Genomic DNA, 22421 nt, shown 5'->3' with positions numbered 1-22421 from the left:
TTTATAGTCCTGGAATATTTTGACAGAAAATATTTTTATTCCTGACGTTGGACTGTAACAGTATGAAACTTGAAATGCCCAAGTTTCACCAAACCAGGAGTATCCACTCTCCTGATATCATCTAAAACATAAACCCTAATGTACACAAACTTGTTCGGAAAAGCTTGAAAATCACTGAAATTGAACTAGCTTCTATTGAATAGATGATGTTCGTACAATGGAAATTTCGGGTTGTCACATAAAATATGCAGACTTTTCTAGCAATACCAAGGACCCTTGGGGACCAGTGGTATACAAGCCATTGAAAGTCCCTCTACGTTGTGCCGAGTCGGTGAAACTCAACACTTCGTAGAAAATATGCGTCTTCGGGCCTTAAGATCAGGTCATTGGGCTAGCTAGGCCCAACAAGCAAGATTTTACACTTTTGGGGCCCGAAGATGGTGCGTAGACGTCTGTGCACACTCGTATGTAAGCTAAGTTCCCAAACGTTATTTATATGAACCGTAGTGTCGTAGAGTTAGTAGTTGTAGATTTCTATTGGCTCGAGACCGAGCCAATTCGTTTAACAACGACTTTTGGTATTGTAATGTGTTGTATTTCGTCAATAGTCGCGATGCTATTATTTAATCAAATTGTGTATATTGAATTAGCCTTGAAATAATTTCTGTTTTCAGCCCCTCATTATTTGTAAAATTTACATTTTCACCCCTTTTATTTAATATTTCCCGGTTTGGTCCTTAAATTAATTTTCTTGACATTTTAACACCAAAAATTATTGAAATTAATATTTTTCAGCATATTTTTCATAGAAAACAGTTTAAGTCCCTGAAAATGCAGTTTTCTCGGTTTTAATCCCTTCTTTTCGCAACTTTGACAATTTTGGCCCAAATTGGAAATTTTTTGCAACTTTGGTCCTTTTTAAATTTAAAAAGCATTTTAAACCTTTGAAAAGGATTTGGAACACTTATAGTCCACTGTTTTACAGAAAATCACAGTTTTGGCCCTCCAAAACAGAAAAATTCGCATAATGGGCCTCATTGGGCCAAAAATGTCATTTTTAGCCCATTAAGCTTGGAATTTATGTTTTTAATCCCCTAAATGAGTATATTTCCAGAAATTGATTTATGGAAACTGTTTTGGCACACTTCATCCAGCAGAATTCGTGATATGCCAATTTAGACCCTTAATTTTGTATTTTTCACATTTTAGGCCCAAAATTTGTGTTTTTAATCCAAAGAAAATTGTTACTAAACCACTTAGCCATTTTTCTTGAAACACTTTGTATGTAGAAGTATATTTGAAGCTAAAATCATTTCACACAAGATATATCTCGGTTTTGAGGGGTTTTATGGCTAGATCCAACATTTTAACACACAAAAGCATACATATAAGCATGGAAATCATACAAGGCATACAAAACACATATAGATCTACACATTCACTTGTATCCCCCCCCCCCCCCCCCCACAAAACTCATAAAAACAGAAAATAGGGGGTATGAAGCTCACCTTGGGTGTTGATTCGTTTTTTTGAAGAAAGATTGGAAGAAATGAAGTGATTTTTGGCCTTTGCACTCCTTGATGAACTTTTCGAGTTTATGGGGTTTCTAGAGTGCAAGATCATGATTTTTGCATGGATTAGGAAGAGATTTTTGATAAATAAGGAATACAAGTCATAGATCCAAGCAAAACCTTACCTTAGATGATGATTTTGTGGAAGAACTTCCTTGAATGCTTCCTAATTTTCGAGATTTTGGATGGAGAAGAGGAAGAAGTCTTGAGTGAATTTTAGAGAGAGTTTGTGAGTGTTTTGTGTGTGTGTGGTGTTGCTCTCGGCCGAGAATGAGAGAGGAGAGAAGAAGAGATGTGATCTTGAAGTGATTTGCATGGAAGAATGGGAAATAATGCATGGAAGTCCTATGGGTAATAGTGAGGTGGCAAGCAAATAGTCAACTCTTTCTTGGATTTGGGCCTTGGGCCGAGATTTTGGAAGGGAAAAGAAAATTTTGGGCCTTAAATGCTTAAGCCCAATTCTCATGGTTAAGTTGAGTGATTTTTGGTCCAAATAAATATAAAGGTGATTTTTATAACTTGTTAGGGTCAAATTAGGTCAATTATGGATCAAAGCTTTCAATTTATTTCATTCTAGGCCCAATATGGCCCATAATATTGAAATAAATTAGTGTGGGTCCAAATAGAGCCCAATTAGGGTTCTAAGCCCATGATAGTCTAATTGGAAGCTTATTGGTCCATTTGGATCCAATAAGGAAGTTCTAGTCCAAAATAGACTTAACAAGAACTTCTAGGGTTTTCCAATTGTTTGATGACTACTTGTAGTACTTGTATGATGTATTTGATTGAAGTTTTTGATTCACATTAACTTGAATGTATAGATTACATGGCTCAAAATTTTCAGTTGTGACATAAATAGAGGCGTAAATCACCCCATTTCTTCACACCACAACCCTTCTTTCCCTCTCAACACTCCCAATCTCTCCCTCCCAATTCCTAGCAACTTCTAAGTGCTAGCGGAGAGCCTCGGAGCGCCAAAAGGCTCCGAGAGGAAGAGCTTTCGACTCAGAAGTTCTACCCACGCAAAGCCTGGTTCTTCGCTAAACCCCCTTGTAGGCGAGTTATGCTTACTCTACTTTAAGTATTACTTATGTTTAAGTTCATTATCATTATTATCAACCTATAAACAAGATTTATCAATGATTCCAAGTCGTTATACTCATTGATCTACTTACGGGAATGATGTCTAGGCTGTGATTTAGTGAGGTGTTTAAAGTGGGATTTCCAAACAGTATACTTCGTATACCAAACAGAACTTACCTGATTGTTCCTTACTTGATAGATAATGAAAGTAGACTTTGAGTTATTGATGAATCTAGACTAATAATCAGTCGCAATAAAGATTAGACTAAAACATAGCGATAATAATGCTAGGTTTCGTCGAAGGAAAATAGAATCGTTAGAAGCGAAGCGCTGCCCGAGTTTGGAATCATCACTTTAACAAGTGAGTGCATTGTTACTTTCATCTTACACATAGATATAAAGTATTTTGTATAAATTACGTGCTATGTGTGCATATTATTTGTTTACTTGATATATATGCTAGATGATGGATCTTATACATGTTTTAAATGATTTAAACTGTATATGTATTTTATATCAACAAAATATGTTGGGTAAAACATGGGTAGATGAATAATAAGGGATGAAAGCTGATATAGAGGAACATTAGCAGTTATGGACATAATGCCCTATAGGTGAACATTGGCAGCAATGGACTTAGTACCCTATAGATGAGCATTGACAGTTGTGCCACAACCTGTAGATGTTTTGATTTACGATGTACTCTAAACATCCTAGCAGTTGCGCTCAAAGGGTAGTATTGGCAACCTATTTGGTTGATACTGACCAACAATATTACTAAATGTCACATTATCTAGAAATGTTTCTAACCCAAAATTCCTATTTTATTTTCTATGAAATGTTGTTTATTTTCTTCTTTTCCTTGAAAGATCAAATCGTTGTAGGTTTTCTTTGGATCCTAAGTTGGAACCTGATATAACATCATGCCTCTTTACAAGGCAAGGTTACATACATCTTAATCGAGTAGGTATTACTAACAAACCATACAATAGGCTCCTAATTAGCATACATGTCATCTACAATTTTCCCTTAAGCATAGTATACTCAAAACTTTTGGGTGCTTCACATTTCCAATAAAATTTGCCTTATTTCTTACAAATTCTAATTGGATCACAAGGAGAACTTCTTGGGAGAGACAATGAATACATCTATGATTCCAAGGGACAAACATTGAACCATGGCTAGGGAGAATGGACCAAATATCTTTCTATTTGCACAAAAAGATGAACTCCCAAATTTTCTGATTAATACCTCACATTTTCAAAATGGTTTTTAATGATTGAGTTTGGTTATTATTTGTAAGTTGAATTTATGCTTTTGAACTTTCCAATGAACATTATTTCATAAATTAACAAAGGTCATGGATGATTGAGTTCCCTTGCCTTTTTTAAAGATCACCTCTTCATTTCTTGTATGATAATAACTATATCAAAGTTATGTCGTCCTTTTCATCTGCTATCACTATGCATACTTTCATTTTTCTAACAAATGCACAAACGACATTCTATTTTTAGCCAGATTAATGCCTTATCTATTGATTCTGACAAATTAATTATATCGTCAAGTTTTCCCAGCATAGCATAAAGATCAATTTGGGACTTTAAGATCCTTATATTCACAAAGGATGACACAAGGAAGATTTTTTTATTGAATTCTTTGCAATTGTTTTGTTAAATTAATGTGACACTTTGCCAGTGGATCTTTTCATTTTGTAATGGAATTTTTAGTTATATTTTGAAGCTCTGTAATAGGTTTTTTTAACTGTATGTGATGCTTAGTTTATTAAAGTACATTGGTCATTACTATGATGCCTTGGTTTGTTTTTTGCATTTAGTACTATATGGAAAAATGATACGATACAGAGAGGAATATGCAAGGAAATATAAATAAGGGCAAATTGGTATTAAGCTAGATTTAATTGTCACACCCCAAAACCGGAACGGCGGAAACGTTCTGGGGTGGATGACGTCATGTCAAGTATCACAACACATGCATATAGTAATCAAAGTACAACAAAACATTGCATTAATAGTAATAATTTTACATGGTTACATTACAAAGTATCAAAGTAATACAAGCAACATATATAAAGTGTAGCAAGGCACTTAAGCCATCTTCATCAGCAGCTCCAGGGGATGTACCTGTCTAATTACTGACCTGAGATTACAAGTTATTTGAAAAGCGAGTATCAGCATTTTTACAAATGTTGGTGAGTTCATAAGCATTTAGTGTCATTTAGTCAAATAACTTTAATAAGTAGTAGTTTAAGTGGTTTCAGTGCATCAGTGTTCTTTCCAGAAAATCCTATATTTTCTTTAAATAAAGCAGCCTTCTACCAAGACTGTTCAGTGTAATACGGTCAAAGGTAGTTTTCACTCAATTGCTATTATTATCAAAATACTGAATTTGATTATTAAAGAAAGCAAGAGACATCAGGGAATAACATATGCCTCAGCAGTGAGGACTGCTGACTAAGGCAAAGAATCATAGACTCCAGGAAGGTATCAAACTAGCGACACACACCTGGTTCAATCTAACAAAGGGGAGACATAGACCCCAGAAGGTACCAAATGAAGGATTCAGCTGGTAAGGTCTAAAACAGTGAATATAGACCGAAGACGATACCAAAGGAAATGTATCTCTCGCAAGGTCAAAACAAAGACTACGGACCCCAGACAGTATCAAATGAAAGATACAGCTAGCAAGGTCGAAACAGAGACTACAGACCCCAGACGGTATCAAATGAAAGATACAGCTAGCAAGGTCGAAACAGAGACTACAGACCCCAAACGGTATCAAATGAAAGATACGTCTAGCAAGGTCAAAACAGTGTGACTCTGAAGAGTGACATCAGCATACAGTGTAAATTGCTGACGAAAATACCGTTACCTTAAAGCCATGAATTATAAGGTAACCCAGGATACTCGTAACCATACTGACTAGAGTTCCAGACGCCCTACAAGCATCTATATAATGTGACATTTGTCACCCCTTGGCTTGGTGAGCCGTGGACTGTAGCTAGCAGTCAGGGTGTGGGGGTGTCAATCCCGTATAGATCTATACACACAATGTCCGCTCTCCCTACAGGAGACTCTGGTTACCAACTAGACGACGGAGAAGGCCGTGTCCTGAAGATGCATCCCAAATAGTGGGTTTCTAATGAAAGTGCTGAACTAGAGGTAGAGACTTCCCAATAGTGGGTTTCTAATGAAAGTATAAAATAGAGGTAGAGACTCTTAACTGAATTGACTGAAGTAACCTGTATGTCTAAGCTTGTATACATAGTATATAAGTAATGAATCAAACGACCTTCGGATGGATATCCGATCCCACCAGACCACATCTCAACGAAGAAAAGGAAATAGGGCGGACAAACCTTCCTAAGTCCTTCAACCATTATTTATATGCGTCTACACAAGCACAGACATACATCTAACTATGCTTGAGTGGGTATCAAGTAAAAGTGATTCTCGTGGAGTAGGAGTGTCTAACAACTGAAGTAAGAGCGGTCGCAAGTGAAGTATAAGTGTCGAATAAGTATAAGCGCATTGCGAAGTGGAGATGACCACAAGTGAAGTAAGAGCGTATCAAGTATAAGTGAAGTAAAGTCGACCTCAAGTATAAGCGAAGTAGACTCGTATTACTAAGTAAGAGGGTGAATAAGTATAAGCGTCATCAGGTATAAGTGACTTCAGGTATAAGCGAAAGCATTACAGAGTAGGAGTATAAAATAAGTATAAGCGAAGCAGCAGTAACTAACAATTAAAAGTATTCATGAAAACCTTTGAAAACTTTATTACTCAGGAAAATCGCATTTGTATTCTTTGATAAAATAGGTGTGAAAACCTTTAGAAATCTTTGGGAATCTTTTATAAATCAGTTTGAAAATGAATTTTTGATAAGCTATAAAAGTAAGAACTTGAACAATTTAAAAACCCTTTTTGAAAGCCATTTATAGTGTCCTACTCGGTAAAACAGTGTACAGTGGTAAAATCTTGTGCATGCGGGTTATCGATCACATGTTATTGATATGATAACTGGCATGTTTAACTTGTAATCCCCCCCTATAAAACATTTAAAAGCATTTAAAAGGTTCATTTAGGGGTATGAACTCACCTGGTGTAAGTAGGTCCGACGAAAGTGTCGTTTGGGCGTTCGGGGTCACGCAAGGACTTGAACACACACGAGGACCTATTTTTAACATATGATAACATATGTTCACATACAATTAGCATATAATATACTAATTAAACAATTATACACACTCAAAGGAGTGGAAAACACTTTTAGTTGAGTGTTTGGGGTCCCGGGTAGCGTTTAAGGGTGCTAAGGGTCTCTTATCAGTTGTGGAACTTTGCTAACCTCAAATATCAAGTGTTGAATGGATTTAAAGCATAAATATGGACCAAACAAGGAGTTTACGGCCCAACCTAAGGGAGTTTACGGCCGTAAACTCCCAAGGTCCTATTCTTGGGTGTTTGATGCTTCTAGCTTGTTCATTGAATTATTCTAAGCATTTTTCCTAAAGGGCATGAGTGGATTTGAGGCTCCTAAGGGTATTTTATAGGATTTTACGGTCTAGGAACTCTCCCAAGAGATTTTACGACCGTAAACTCTCACCCTTAGTGATTTGTGAAGTTTAAAGCCTCTAATGCCTTTCTAGTGATTTCTAATGAAGTGTGATGCTATTTTGGAGGATTAATTCCATCATTTGAATGAGTTTTGGGGAGTTTACGGCCTAGATAATGCTTGGTCCGTAAACAAAGAAATCCCTCATTTTCCTTGTGTTTAAGCCCTTAATTCCTTTCTAGCATTTTATAGAAATAGCCTATGGTTATTTGGGGGGTAAAAACTACAATTTTGGGCATGATTTAGGGTGTTTACGGCCTTGACCATGTCTGGGCCGTAAACTCCTTTCATTAAATCATTTTGGAGTGTTTCAAGGGTCTAAACTCAAGAGGATAAGTCCCTAAATTATGTAATAAGCCCTAGGATGAGTTTGGGAGTGTTTTGGGGCACTTTTGACATGATTTTGAGGAGTTTACGGCCTAAGCTTGTGCTTGGGCCGTAAACTCTTGTTTCAGTCCTAAAATCATGCATTTTAATGTTTAAACACCCCTAGGCTATATCTCCTAATTATTTCCAAGCTTATGGACAAGTTTAGAGGCATGTTTGGCACTATTTTAGGGGTTTACGGCCCTAGAATGTTCCTGGGCCGTAAACTCCTTATACCATGCCTTCTTGGATGATTTTTGGGCTATAAACATAAATCAATACATTTAGAATAAGCTAGGGTAAGCGGACTTACAATTTGGAAGCGTTTGGTTACGAATTCGGGGCGAAAACGGGTCTAGAGAGAAAGTTTAGAGAGAGAGTGTAAAAAAAGTCTCCAATGGACTCCACTCACCCATATATAGGTTTCACAGTCGGGGCTCAGTGTAATTTTACCCGATACTGCCATTAAACGGGGCTTTTGGTCGCACCCGATTCAGTGGTCTTAATAATAAAACTTGACATTTTCCAAATGAATGAAAATGTGTGTCCTGTGTTTTTATTTCCTTTTATCACGACTTAACGGCATGTTAAAGGTAATCAAATGGAATGTTTATTAAATTGACGCCCTCTAATTAACGGAACTTTTATACAGTGGAATATTCGGTTAACTGTAACGGGGAAATATAACGGGACAACTTGGGTTGTCACATCGTCCCCCCGTTAGAGGGAATTTCGTCCCGAAATTCAAGTCTAGACAAGGAAGTAGGTATGAATGGCCAAGTAGAGGTAAGGGAGTACTTCCTATACGGTTGCCCTCGCATTCCCAAGTGATTTCTAGTCTGTGTTTGTCATTCTCACAGACATTCACATACGGGATGCGCATTCCGTGTAATGTAGCTAGCGGGTTCCGACTGGTGTATCTATGACGTCAGGGTTCTCGATGGATTCTATCAAGATGAGTGAGGCACGAAGAGTGTTGTCGGGAAATCACATATCAAGTCTAAGAAGTGGATCGATCGGGTGTGAATCTTGTGGCATATCCGAAGGTAATAGTGTCCTGAAAAGGGTTGGACCATATCTCCATGAGTATTCTCGGATGGTCCTACACTCTCGGAAGGGTAGAGCCTTTCAGTACTTAGAACATAGTGTACTTCTATGGCAAGATCATCACTAGCATGATCGCCATTCCGAAGTTCCTAACGTTCTCTCTCGTACTGGTAGTGTAGTCCTTCGGGTTGGTTCCTAGGAATCTCAAGTGGTCTTCAGTTTCGTGTTTTCTGCCAATTAGCTGATAGAGGCTTCCTAGATCGTCAAGTGGGTTGCGCGACTATGGTCATCGGTTTGCTAGAGTGTCTATCCCAAGCTTGTGCAAAATGGACCTGCACTAACGATGCTTGAGATACAGAAACCCTGAGGGTCGGGGAGATAGGGTTTCACCAGACAAGTGTTGGACTATCTCGGGAGGTGGTTCTACTATCTCTGCTTGAGATAGTATTCGTGGAACCCCTATTAGTCCAAGGAATCTCTAAGACTGTGTTTAATTCTAGCGTGGAAAGTGCGTGCTCCTGCATAACCCCTCGACTAACACCAAGGCTGGTGTCGAGTCTATAATCTCTTCGGGATCAGGGTTACGAGGCTTAACGCAACTACGTTCGCACTTTACCAAGTATTCTTGGCTGCGAAGGTTATCCTGTGGTTCTCGGTATCCTAGTGTTTACTTCGGAAAATATAATTCATCGTCTACCGGGCGACGACGATTTCCTCCTTGCGGGAGGGTGGAGGATGATAAGCACCACTTGTCTATAACTGGGTGGACGAGGTGCATGAGTAGTGCGAGCATTTACTGCAACTACTCTCCCGAAGGTTCTGAGTTTTCTCGGTCTAAGTCAAATCTAGTGGGTATAGGGTCTCTTCACTCGGAACTTTACTAGTTCATCCCGCAGTGGTTCTCTTGACTCCGGCTCTAATGTTACGAAATAGGGTGAAAGCGTATTGTGAAGAGGTTCATGGTAGAGCTCATGCTTGGCTTAACCGCCAATACTTGATGGATGCCAACAGTATACCTGGTTATAGTGGTCATCCTCATGAGTTCTATTCTCTAGGTTCACGAACCCGATGTGCGAGGTGAGAAGGGTTTCCCGGGGGAATCTACGGAGTATGCTCCGGTTGGTTGTCGTCTTCTAGAGTATCTGCAGTGTCCTTCGCTTCGTGACAGCGCGGGGTACCCTCACTTGGGTACTTCGGGAGGTTTGAAATAAGAGAGACGGTTGACGGATCGCATTAGGTGTGATTATTTGTGTTAGGCTTAGGTTCGGGAGAACCTTTATTTGCCGACAAGGCTTTGGAGAAAGTTCTTTTTGCACAGCACTAAGGGCGTACATATGGTTACATGAAGTCAAACCATGATCAATAGAGTCGTCGAAGTTGGCACACTTCGACATGATATAAAGTGAAGATCGATAGAGTCATGTGCCGAACAGGCACACAAGTTCTAGGCGTCTCGGGGTTTCGTCCTATGTATCACTACTGCGGATACTTGGATCGTTTAGAGTCGACGCGGAACTATAGAGAGTTCTAAGTGTTTCCGAATAGAGTATCTTTTCTTGAATGGATTCTCACGAGGCATTTCTATAATCGCCTCACATATAATAGTCATGTATATTTAAGGTGGGGAGGACTGTTGACTAAGCGACCCCGCCCTAAATACACAACCAAACGAGGAACAGGAAATGAGGCGGCATTCGCACACTCTAGGTCTGTTCATCTTAAATATACATGGTCGTAACGTATATGTTTAGCCATTATAGTTTTACCTAATGAATTTTAAATTTTATAACAGTGCTGCGAATTTCGCCTTACTGGAAAGAATTTATATTTGAATTAGTCTTTTATTGTTCTTAGCTTAGTTATCCGAGATCGAGAGACGTACCAAAATATAACGAGTTTCCTTGCTGCTTCTTCCTAAGCAGTAGTGTCAGGCTCCTTCTGTGTCTTTGTCTTTCTCTTCGGTTGGGCAGTCCCTCTTAAAGTGTCCCATTTTACCACATAGGTGGCAAACTATACGGGTCGCCACATTGGTGGTTGATGTAATGAACTCAACCGGGGTTCTACAAACGCGAGCAGTATGCCCCAGCATGTGGCACCTAGCACAATAGAGTTCCCGGCAGGCACCATGATGATGGTAGCTGCACTTGCTGTAGTGGGGAAGGTCTCCTAGGTATGGTCTTCTTGAGGTCGGGAGGGAAGGATTGACAGGGGTATCGACTGCCTCAGCTCGTTGCCCTTCGGAAGGTCCTGGAGCCGAGGTACTTCCCTCCTCTATCTTGAGTTTTCTCTTTAGTGGGTTTAGTGGAGGTTCTTGGGTGGCTGAGTGTGGAAGTGTTGGTTGTTGCTGTCCATTGCCAGGATTGGAAATCCCGACAGGGCCCTTGCTAACATTGGCGTTGTTAGCATTCAAGTGAGCCATGACAGCTGCTACGGCTGCTGAGACTGCAGCTTGGAGCATAGCTTCATCGAATAAGAGGGCAGGTTTCTTGCTTGCGGATTGGTTACGCTTCTTCGGTGGCATGGTTTTTCCTACACGGGAAGGAATACAAGGTAATGAGAGACGATGGTTAACCCTGGACATTTCTGTCCTGAACGTATTAGGCATAAATTTTTCCCGTGCCTCGGGTACTAGTTGTCTGAGTGTCGACCTACATCCCTATTATGTAGTCCTGGTAATCAAGGGAGGTGTATGAGTATCGAAAAAGGCCATAAGATGCGAGTCGTTCCTACTAAGTTATCTTTATACTGGGAAAGGTTTTACTCTCCGGCCTGGAGAGAATTGAGAACGGTTCGGAACGAAATCGTGGAAAGAGAGGCTCACAAGGACAGATAGCTAAGATTCTCTCAATTAGAGATGCGGGGATCCGCCCTAATCGTGTATCTGGCAACGGGAAACGACGATTTACCTAACACATAGCGTGAGTAGTGTAACCACTAACTCACTAAATTGCATTATTTTAAGGGTGAATTATCGTGACGAATACGAGGAAAAGACAATTCCCGGGTTCCATGTACTAGCTCCCTTGGTCTGCCTCGTATCTTTGACTGGAATCGGCGTTGGCTTCCTTCGGATAGTTTCCTAGGGTTCTCTTCTTGTATGGACATATCGAATTTCTACTCCGCCTTCCTTCTGATTCCAACTGTGGGTGTCATCACTTCATGGTGGATGACTGGGAATCTCTGAAGTTTAGGCGAATCTCTCACCACTGTCCCTAAGAGAATATGGGCACTTGGTGCATTCAATAGTCTCGACCCAGTTCATTTATTTCCGAACAGGAAATCTTCTCAATGAATCTCCTCAGGGTCGGAATCAACTCTTCTGTCAAGCACTGAAGTGGGTAGGGTTTTCTACAGGGTTCGTGCGAGAATGGAAATGTCTAAAGAATCCTAAGGGATTATTAACATTTCACTGTATGATCCATATCGAGTCCTGCTACGATTACACAGGGTATACAAATCATATATAGCTTAGATCCGATAGGCCTTCGAATATGTGATACTACTCCAGAACCACATCCCAACGAGGAAAAGGAAATAGAGCGAAACCACACATTCTCAGCCTATGGGGTCCTTATTATATATAACCTTGGGAGTACACCCTCTGTAGTTGTAGGTATATCAATAAGGATCTTTTTAGTTATTCACGCAAGGTTGTTTATAGATTCTAAAATACCCCTATGGTATTTTAATTCTTGTTTGAGTCTTATCTTTTGATTATGATTCTGGGATTAGTGTAGATCTTTTATTGTTCTAAAACACTCCTATAGTATTTTAACTTTATGTTTGGCTCTAGCATTCCTAGTTGGTAAGTTTCAGACCTGTTGTACACCACTATCACTCCCGAGCACACGTTCATCGCATCTCGGATAAATGTAGTTGATCAGGTTACATTTATCCCAGCTTACGATTACATAACTGCCCAGGTTTGACGGCAATGCTCAACATCCGAAGACTTTTATTATTGTCCTTCTTGTGATACTTTTGTTCGAGTGTTTAGATTCTGGATGTTATTATACTTTGGTAAAATATGGTTATATTTTAAAGTATAATTCTTGGTCAGAGTGTTTTATCCCATTGTATTTATAGGCTGTATATCTTTTATGAATTGATATACTTAGCTCACTATAAACAATGCTCTGATACCAATCTGTCACACCCCAAAATCGGAACGGCGGAAACGTTCTGGGGTGGATGACGTTATGTCAAGTATCACAACACATGCATATAGTAATCAAAGTACAACAAAACATTGCATTAATAGTAATAATTTTACATGGTTACATTACAAAGTATCAAAGTAATACAAGCAACATATATAAAGTGCAACAAGGTACTTAAGCCATCTTCATCAGCAGCTCCAGGGGATGTACCTGTCTAATTACTGACCTGAGATTACAAGTTATTTGAAAAGCGAGTATCAGCATTTTTACAAATGTTGGTGAGTTCATAAGCATTTAGTGTCATTTAGTAAAATAACTTTAATAAGTAGTAGTTTAAGTGGTTTTAGTGCATCAGTGTTCTTTCCAGAAAATCCTATATTTTCTTTAAATAAAGCAGCCTTCTACCAAGACTGTTCAGTGTAATGCGGTCAAAGGTAGTTTTCCCTCAATTGCTATTATTATCAAAATACTGAATTTGATTATTAAAGAAAGCAAGAGACATCAGGGAATAACATATGCCTCAGCAGTGAGGACTGCTGACTAAGGCAAAGAATCATAGACTCCAGGAAGGTATCAAACTAGTGACACACCTGGTTCAATCTAACAAAGGGGAGACATAGACCCCAGAAGGTACCAAATGAAGGATTCAGCTGGTAAGGTCTAAAACAGTGAATATAGACCGAAGACAATACCAAAGGAAATGTATCTCTCGCAAGGTCAAAACAAAGACTACGGACCCCAGACAGTATCAAATGAAAGATACAGCTAGCAAGGTCGAAACAGAGACTACAGACCCCAGACGGTATCAAATGAAAGATACAGCTAGCAAGGTCGAAACAGAGACTACAGACCCCAAACGGTATCAAATGAAAGATACGTCTAGCAAGGTCAAAACAGTGTGACTCTGAAGAGTGACATCAGCATACAGTGTAAATTGCTGACGAAAATACCGTTACCTTAAAGCCATGAATTATAAGGTAACCCAGGATACTCGTAACCATACTGACTAGAGTTCCAGACGCCCTACAAGCATCTATATAATGTGACATTTGTCACCCCTTGGCTTGGTGAGCCGTGGACTGTAGCTAGCAGTCAGGGTGCGGGGGTGTCAATCCCGTATAGATCTATACACACAATGTCCGCTCTCCCTACAGGAGACTCTGGTTACCAACTAGACGACGGAGAAGGCCGTGTCCTGAAGATGCATCCCAAATAGTGGGTTTCTAATGAAAGTGCTGAACTAGAGGTAGAGACTTCCCAATAGTGGGTTTCTAATGAAAGTATAAAATAGAGGTAGAGACTCTTAACTGAATTGACTGAAGTAACCCGTATGTCTAAGCTTGTATACATAGTATATAACTAATGAATCAAACGACCTTCGGATGGATATCCGATCCCACCAGACCACATCTCAACGAAGAAAAGGAAATAGGGCGAACAAACCTTCCTAAGTCCTTCAACCATTATTTATATGCGTCTACACAAGCACATACATACATCTAACTATGCTTGAGTGGGTATCAAGTAAAAGTGATTCTCGTGGAGTAGGAGTGTCTAACAAGTGAAGTAAGAGCGGTCGCAAGTGAAGTATAAGTGTCGAATAAGTATAAGCGCATCGCAAAGTGGAGATGACCACAAGTGAAGTAAGAGCGTATCAAGTATAAGTGAAGTAAAGTCGATCTCAAGTATAAGCGAAGTAGACTCGTATTACTAAGTAAGAGGGTGAATAAGTATAAGCGTCATCAGGTATAAGTGACTTCAGGTATAAGCGAAAGCATTACAGAGTAGGAGTATAAAATAAGTATAAGCGAAGCAGCAGTAACTAACAATTAAAAGTATTCATGAAAACCTTTGAAAACTTTATTACTCAGGAAAATCGCATTTGTATTCTTTGATAAAATAGGTGTGAAAACCTTTAGAAATCTTTGGGAATCTTTTATAAATCAGTTTGAAAATGAATCTTTGATAAGCTATAAAAGTAAGAACTTGAACAATTTAAAAACCCTTTTTGAAAGCCATTTATAGTGTCCTACTCGGTAAAACAGTGTACAGTGGTAAAATCTTGTGCATGCGGGTTATCGATCACATGTTATTGATATGATAACTGACATGTTTAACTTGTAATCCCCCCCTATAAAACTTTTAAAAGCATTTAAAAGGTTCATTCAGGGGTATGAACTCACCTGGTGTAAGTAAGTCCGACGAAAGTGTCGTTTGGGCGTTCGGGGTCACGCAAGGACTTGAACACACACGAGGACCTATTTTTAACATATGATAACATATGTTCACATACAATTAGCATATAATATACTAATTAAACAATTATACACACTCAAAGGAGCGGAAAACACTTTTAGTTGAGTGTTTGGGGTCCCGGGTAGCGTTTAAGGGTGCTAAGGGTCTCTTATCAGTTGTGGAACTTTGCTAAACTCAAATATCAAGTGTGTGAATGGATTTAAAGCATCAATATGGACCAAACAAGGAGTTTACGGCCCAACCTAAGGGAGTTTACGGCCGTAAACTCCCAAGGTCCTATTCTTGGGTGTTTGATGCTTCTAGCTTATTCATTGAATTATTCTAAGCATTTTTCCTAAAGGGCATGAGTGGATTTGAGGCTCCTAAGGGTATTTTATAGGAGTTTACGGCCTAGGAACTCTCCCAAGGGATTTTACGGCCGTAAACTCTCACCCTTAGTGATTTGTGAAGTTTAAAGCCTCTAATGCCTTTCTAGTGATTTCTAATGAAGTGTGATGCTATTTTGGAGGATTAATTCCATCATTTGAATGAGTTTTGGGGAGTTTACGGCCTAGATAATTCTTGGGCCGTAAACTCCAAGAAATCCCTCATTTTCCTTGTGTTTAAGCCCTTAATTCCTTTCTAGCATTTTATAGAAATAGCCTATGGTTATTTGGGGGGCAAAAACTACAATTTTGGGCATGATTTAGGGTGTTTACGGCCTTGACCATGTCTGGGCCATAAACTCCTTTCATTAAATCATTTTGGAGTGTTTCAAGGGTCTAAACTCAAGAGGATAAGTCCCTAAATTATGTAATAAGCCCTAGGATGAGTTTGGGAGTGTTTTGGGGCACTTTTGACATGATTTTGAGGAGTTTACGGCCTAAGCTTGTGCTTGGGCCGTAAACTCTTGTTTGAGTCCTAAAATCATGCATTTTAATGTTTAAACACCCCTAGGCTATATCCCCTAATTATTTCCAAGCTTATGGACAAGTTTAGAGGCATGTTTGGCACCATTTTAGGGGTTTACGGCCCTAGAATGTTCCTGGGCCGTAAACTCCTTATACCATGACTTCTTGGATGATTTTTGGGCTATAAACATAAATCAATACATTTAGAATAAGCTAGGGTAAGCGGACTTACAATTTGGAAGCGTTTGGTTACGAATTCGGGGCGAAAGCGGGTCTAAAGAGAGAGTTTAGAGAGAGAGTGTAAAAAAAGTCTCCAATGGACTCCACTCACCCATATATAGGTTTCACAGTCGGGGCTCAGTGGAATTTTACCCGATACTGACGTTAAACGGAGCTTTTGGTCGCACCCAATTTAGTGGTCGTAATAATAAAACTTGACATTTTCCAAATGAATGAAAATGTGTGTCTTGTGTTTTTATTTCCTTTTATCACGACTTAACGGCATGTTAAAGGTAATCAAATGGAATGTGTATTAAATTGACGCCTTCTAATTAACGGAACTTTTATACAGTGGAATATTCCATTAACTGTAACGGGGAAATATAACGGGACAACTTGGGTTGTCCCATTAATGGATAATACCTTCTTACACTAACAATAAGTTGCTATTTTAGAAACAATCTAAAACTTAAAAAATAAAGAAATTAAAAATGAGAATAAGTTGCTACCTTAGTGTTTGTTTAAACGTTGTGTTTGACGCGCCACAGCTAGTTGATAAGCTAATTTTTTTTTTGAGTTTTTTTTTATGTTGTCGTGTTTGGTAAGCAAAAAAGTAGCTTATAAGCTAGCTTTTTGAAAAGCTACTTAGACTAACTTTTTAAGAGCTTTTTTAAAATTTTCCAAATACACTCCTTAATTAATTATAAAAACACATACACTTACATGTCTTTTTATATAATTTTATATATTTTAGTTAACTTTTCAGCTAGTTTTAGCAAACATTATTTTTTATCAGCTAGCTTTTTATTTAACAGCTAGCTTTTCAGTCATCAACTAACTTTTCAGCTAACAACTAACTTTTAAGTCAATCCGTCAAACATAGTCTAAGTCTTTTTGTTAAAGTATGAAACCATGTAATTTACTAAACTTTTGTTTTTAGAAATTTACGTTTGCTTGATTTTCTTTTCGTTTCTATGTTTTTGTTTAAAATGCTATTTGATTTTAGAATTTTCTATTCCATGAGGTTGATGTTAAATCTTTGAAAATCATAGTGATGGTGCTCCTTCGATGGCAAATCCTGATGTTTTTCGACAAAAAAAAAACAATCTATTCAAAAATTATTCACAATTTTTCGAAGAGAAACCAACTTTTGAAATAAAACTATTCTACAAAAATAGAATCGCCAGATTCGCCCTCACCTTGATTTTATATTTGGGATTTTCTAGATATGTCCTAAGGGTACATAGCCACATATAACAATAAGAGCACTAGGTGTGGGCAACTAGATGTAACACTATTTCGGTGCCACATCACATGTCACATCATCAATGGTGTTATAACACCAAGTTAGGAAATAGTCACCATGTTGTATCTTGTTATGACATCAATTTTTTTTCCATTTTATAATTTATTTTTTATTTTTTTTGAATTTTTTTTAATTTAGACAAATATTTTTTAAATATAACATAATAAATAAAACATAATGTTTAAAAATTATAAATAACATATAATAAATAACATCCAAATTAAAAGAAATACAACGCTATTCGTTATTATTATTGTTACCATAGAAGATATAATCTGCCAAGTCCTCTCGAAGTTGTTTGTGTTTATTTGCGTTATGAATGTCAACAACGCGATGCAAATAATCTGTTGTTCCTGGTTGAAACTGAACGTGTCTGGGCTTCGTTGGGATATAGTGTGCAATATTTCGCCCTTTATCTTCTACTGCCATGTTATGCATTATGATACATCCATACATGATATATCGTAGAGTTTCTAAATCCAATGGTCGTGCTACATCTTCGAGTATATGCCACTTCGCCTTCAGCACTCCAAAAACACGTTCCACATCCTTATGTGCTCCTTCTTGTCTTCTCTTAAAAAAATTGTCTCATTCTTCAACCGGGGTGGCAGAATACCTTCACGAATTTAGAATACTGAGGATATATTCCATTTGTAAGGTAATATCCATATTTGTTTCGTGTCCATTCACCGTGAAAGGAGCATCCGGGGCCTTTCCATTCAAAAGATCATCGAATATTGGCGACTGATCAAGAACGTTGACATCGTTGTTGGAACCCGCAACCCTAAAAAATGCATGCCAAATCCATAAATCTTGAGAAGCAACAACCTCTAAAACCAACGAAGGTGATCCGTGATGACCACTTGCGTATTGCCCTTTCCATGCTACCGGACAATTTTTCCATTTCCAGTGTGTGCAATCAATACTTCCGATCATTCCGGGAAACCCATGGCGTTCTTCATGCGCCACATACAATTCGTGCAAATCATGCAACGAAGGTTTCCGCAAATACACGTCTCCAAATGTTTCAATAACACCCCTTGACAATGTATACAAACTCTCCCTTGCGGTTCTTTCGGACATTCTCATATAGTCGTTCATGGTGTCGGGTGACTCCCCCATAGCCATCAAACGAATGGCCGCATCACATTTCTGCAAAGTTGTAAACCTTCGTCTACCTCTAGCATCATATCTCAATTGGAAAAATTCATACCTAAACATATATTAACTACAGTTTAAAAATATATTGTATATGTTGTAAAATTAAAGAAACACGTACTAGATTTTTTTTTTGTATAAAAGTATAGTAAAGAAGCGATATCGGCTTTCCAAGGCGTTGACGATCCATAGGAACACATCCCTAGTCAAACGGAATCTTCTTTTGAAGTCCTTCGACCCGTATACACAATTATCCGCAAAGTAATCGCGATATAGATGTCCGTGTCTTTCCTCATGATTTATGTTTAACATTGCACGTCTTGTTAGTAGCGGGGCTGGGTCTGGTTGTAGCAGCTCGTTAGTATAATACCGATACATCATCCTGAAGAATATATTGTCATCGGAATCATCGGACGAGTTGAAAGGATCCATAATTTTTTTGAAGATAATTGAGATTTATAGAGAGAAAGATAGAAGTTATGTGTTTAAAAAATTGTTTAGATATAATATATATTTATATAGGAAAAAAATAATTAATTTTAAAGTTTTTTTTTATTAAAATAACCGTTTTCAAACGGTTTAAAATAGGTAACGTTCCATTTTTTCTCGTTTCATCAGATCGAGACGGCAACGAGAATAGCCACAACGAGCAACAACGAGATGGGGAGGGGGGGGGGGGGGGGAGGGGGGGTGCAGCTCGTCACGACGCCGTTTTCAGCCTCCACGTATGCAATAACAAGAACGGAGAACCCACACCATATGCTCTAAAAGATGGATTACGGATTCCACTAAAAACTAGGAAAAACGTTAAAAACGACCAACTATGTATTTATCCATTTTTAGTCATTAAATTTACTTTTGTCCACTCTCAAGTAACTAACTTTTCAAACCATATAGTTTAGCCACTCAACTTATTTGTGTTCCTTTTTAGATAATGAGCTATCGGAAAACAATATTGTGGTAATGGAAGCCGGTTGGGCCATCCTCAGTTAAGGAACCAAAATGAGAGGATTTTGGAAAGATTTCTATTTAAGTATGGTCAAAAATAAGTTGAATGAATAAAAGTAGAGTATTTTGAAAAGTTATTTACTTAAAAGTGGATTAAAATAAGTTACAGTGACTAAACACTACAAGAAAAAAGGTAATTAACGGCGATAAAAGTCAATGGTAAAAAGTAAAAAAGTCGTCGGAAAAGGTAATAACGCCGACACGTCGTTAGTAAAAGTCTCCGCTACTGCTCTGTTGCTATTGATCAAAATGTTGTCGGTAAAGACAATTGTCACTGCTAATGCTCTTGTTGCGGGTAATACTTTTTGTCACCGTCAATGCTGATCTCGTCGGTAATAACTTTTTTCATTTTTTTTAATCAAAGATTTGGGTATCAAAAACCGATACATAACAATATTAAATACTGAAAAAAAAATTACATAACAACATACGATTAAATACCAAATACTATTATAATTAATTTCATACCAAAATAAACAACCAAAGTCTTACAATTTTAAAAAGTAGCAAAGTGTGACGACAAGTGTAACATACAAAACACAAATTAATTATCTGACGAACCATCATCTCTGTTCCCATTGTTTCATCCTTGATTATTCTCCGATTGAAAAAACGCATAACGCTCCTCCTTACATGTTAGGTCGTTGAGTATTGCCCGAAGATTTTCCAACTTGTGTCGCTGGTATTGGTTTTGTGCGTTCCATGAGTATTCAAGCCATTGGATTAGAAATATGATCGAACGGATCTAGTTTACCAGAACGTGAAAACGTGGATCTGTGTCATGACCCTTAAGCGGCGATAAATTGATAAATCGCCGCTAAAAGGTCATGTCGCCGTTATTTGTTTCGTCGCTAATGACTTTATTTCTTGTATGTCTAACTATTTCATGTCCTATGTATATGCAAGAAGCAAAACTAGCAACCTTTCAAAGCTAAGTTATTCATTGTATATATAAAGCCACTTATAAATAATAAAAGATCAACTAAAGTTTATTCGTCAAAAGGAAATTACTTGCTAAAGACAACTATTTGTCACTGCCGCTTTGCGTGGGTCGACACTTACTATATATATATATATATATATATATATATATATATATATATATATATATATATATATATATATATATATATATATATATATATATATATTAATAAAAATATAAATAATTAAATAAATACTATCAATTAATAAAAATAATAGAATAATAAATACAATATATTAAAACAGATAAAAACTTATATAATACATAAGATAATAAAGACAACAGTAGACATGATAAAATAATAATAAAAATCAAAATCAAAACCACAATAACGTTTTTGTCATTTGCAATTGATATAATAGGAATAGTTTCTTTGCCATTAAGTGTATATTTATATATTTGACAACGTACGATTTTTTTTTGTTTTGAATTTTTTATTTTAAAAAAAGCTTTGATAAAAAAATATATTTGACTGAGCTTATTGTTATGTTTAACAAAATTAACAGGAAGCTGGAAGTTAAAATTTGAAAGACACAGGATAAAAAATGATAGCTAGAATCTACAACTTTTTTTTGTATAAAATTATATGTTATTAAAAGGTTCAAAATAAGATAAAATAAAAACGCTTAAAATAAAATCATAAAGCTACTTGAGGAGACTTTGGAATAAAAATTTTTAAGCTTGTATTTGTGAACGATCTTTTTCTTTAATCTAAAGTATTTTTCATCTTAAAAATCTAGAAAACAGCACCAATATATATTATTTTAAATGTTTTGTCATATTTGGTGGTGTTTTGGTGTCAAAGTACAGTGTGTACTTGCTTGTTTCTTTCTCCCGGTCTTTTTTCTATTTTGTAATGATAAGTCAAATATTTTTTCTATTTTTTTGCTATTATTTTCGGATAAATTTAAGATTTTGATACTCTTTATATTTAACAAAATTAAATTTTTTTATTAATTTTGTCATCATCTAAAAAATGAAAGCAGAATGAATAACAAAAATAAATACTCCAATAAAAATATTTAATTTCTCTTTTGCAATATAAAGATATTAAAAAAACCTATATAACTTTTAGAACTAATAACTTAGAGCTCACATAATTTTGTCAAACATATCATAAATGCTAAGCTAAGTTTGTCAAGGTACATATTTTTATTAATAATAGCTTTTACTAAGTCTAAAATCGTAAGGTTGGATGTCTCAAAAAATCCAAATATAATGAACTAGTCTTTTGGGGAAATATATCAAGATGTTCTTGGTATAATATTAAATTAACATGATACGATATAAGATGAACTTTCATCTTTGATAAAAGATATTAAATAGATAAATTCAACAATTCAAATATTTGTTTGTATACTTCAGCTACGTGGATGACTGATGTGCTCTCTTAACCAATAATTAACAAAAATCCAGCTAACTTCCTCTATACGAATATATATCTTATTTCGTTATAGGAAACGAAAACGAGGAAACGTATGAACAATAATAAAATAGAAAACCAATCAAATAAGTTTCTAATCATTTATCAATACCAAACGCTACCGCATTTTTGGTGAAGTAAATTATGTCAACATGTGAAAATATGAAAAACGTTTGTTTGTGATTATATCTTATTAAATTGTAAGATGATAACGTGTTCACACGTAGGATCTGACTGTGATCAATCACTGTCCACAGTGGACAGCTCTCATCTTTCTTCTATAAATCATTGAGCTTTTTCATCAAGTTAACGATATATCG

The 22421-nt window shown here is 37.0% G+C and overlaps 1 protein-coding gene across 1 annotated transcript; it reads right to left on the bottom strand.

The window, feature by feature from the left end:
* Window positions 1–18145: 18145 nt before the first annotated feature.
* On the bottom strand, window positions 18146–18649 carry LOC111903662 (uncharacterized). The gene has a single exon (XM_023899414.1). It carries the CDS (start codon window positions 18647–18649, stop codon window positions 18146–18148), a length of 504 nt encoding a protein of 167 aa, XP_023755182.1.
* Between the last annotated feature and the right edge of the window lie 3772 nt (window positions 18650–22421).

Source organism: Lactuca sativa, chromosome 7 (assembly GCF_002870075.4).
Source record: "Lactuca sativa cultivar Salinas chromosome 7, Lsat_Salinas_v11, whole genome shotgun sequence".
Taxonomy (NCBI): Eukaryota; Viridiplantae; Streptophyta; class Magnoliopsida; order Asterales; family Asteraceae; genus Lactuca; species Lactuca sativa.
Note: the sequence above shows the minus strand (reverse complement) of the source record. Positions and strands in the feature narration are given on the sequence as shown.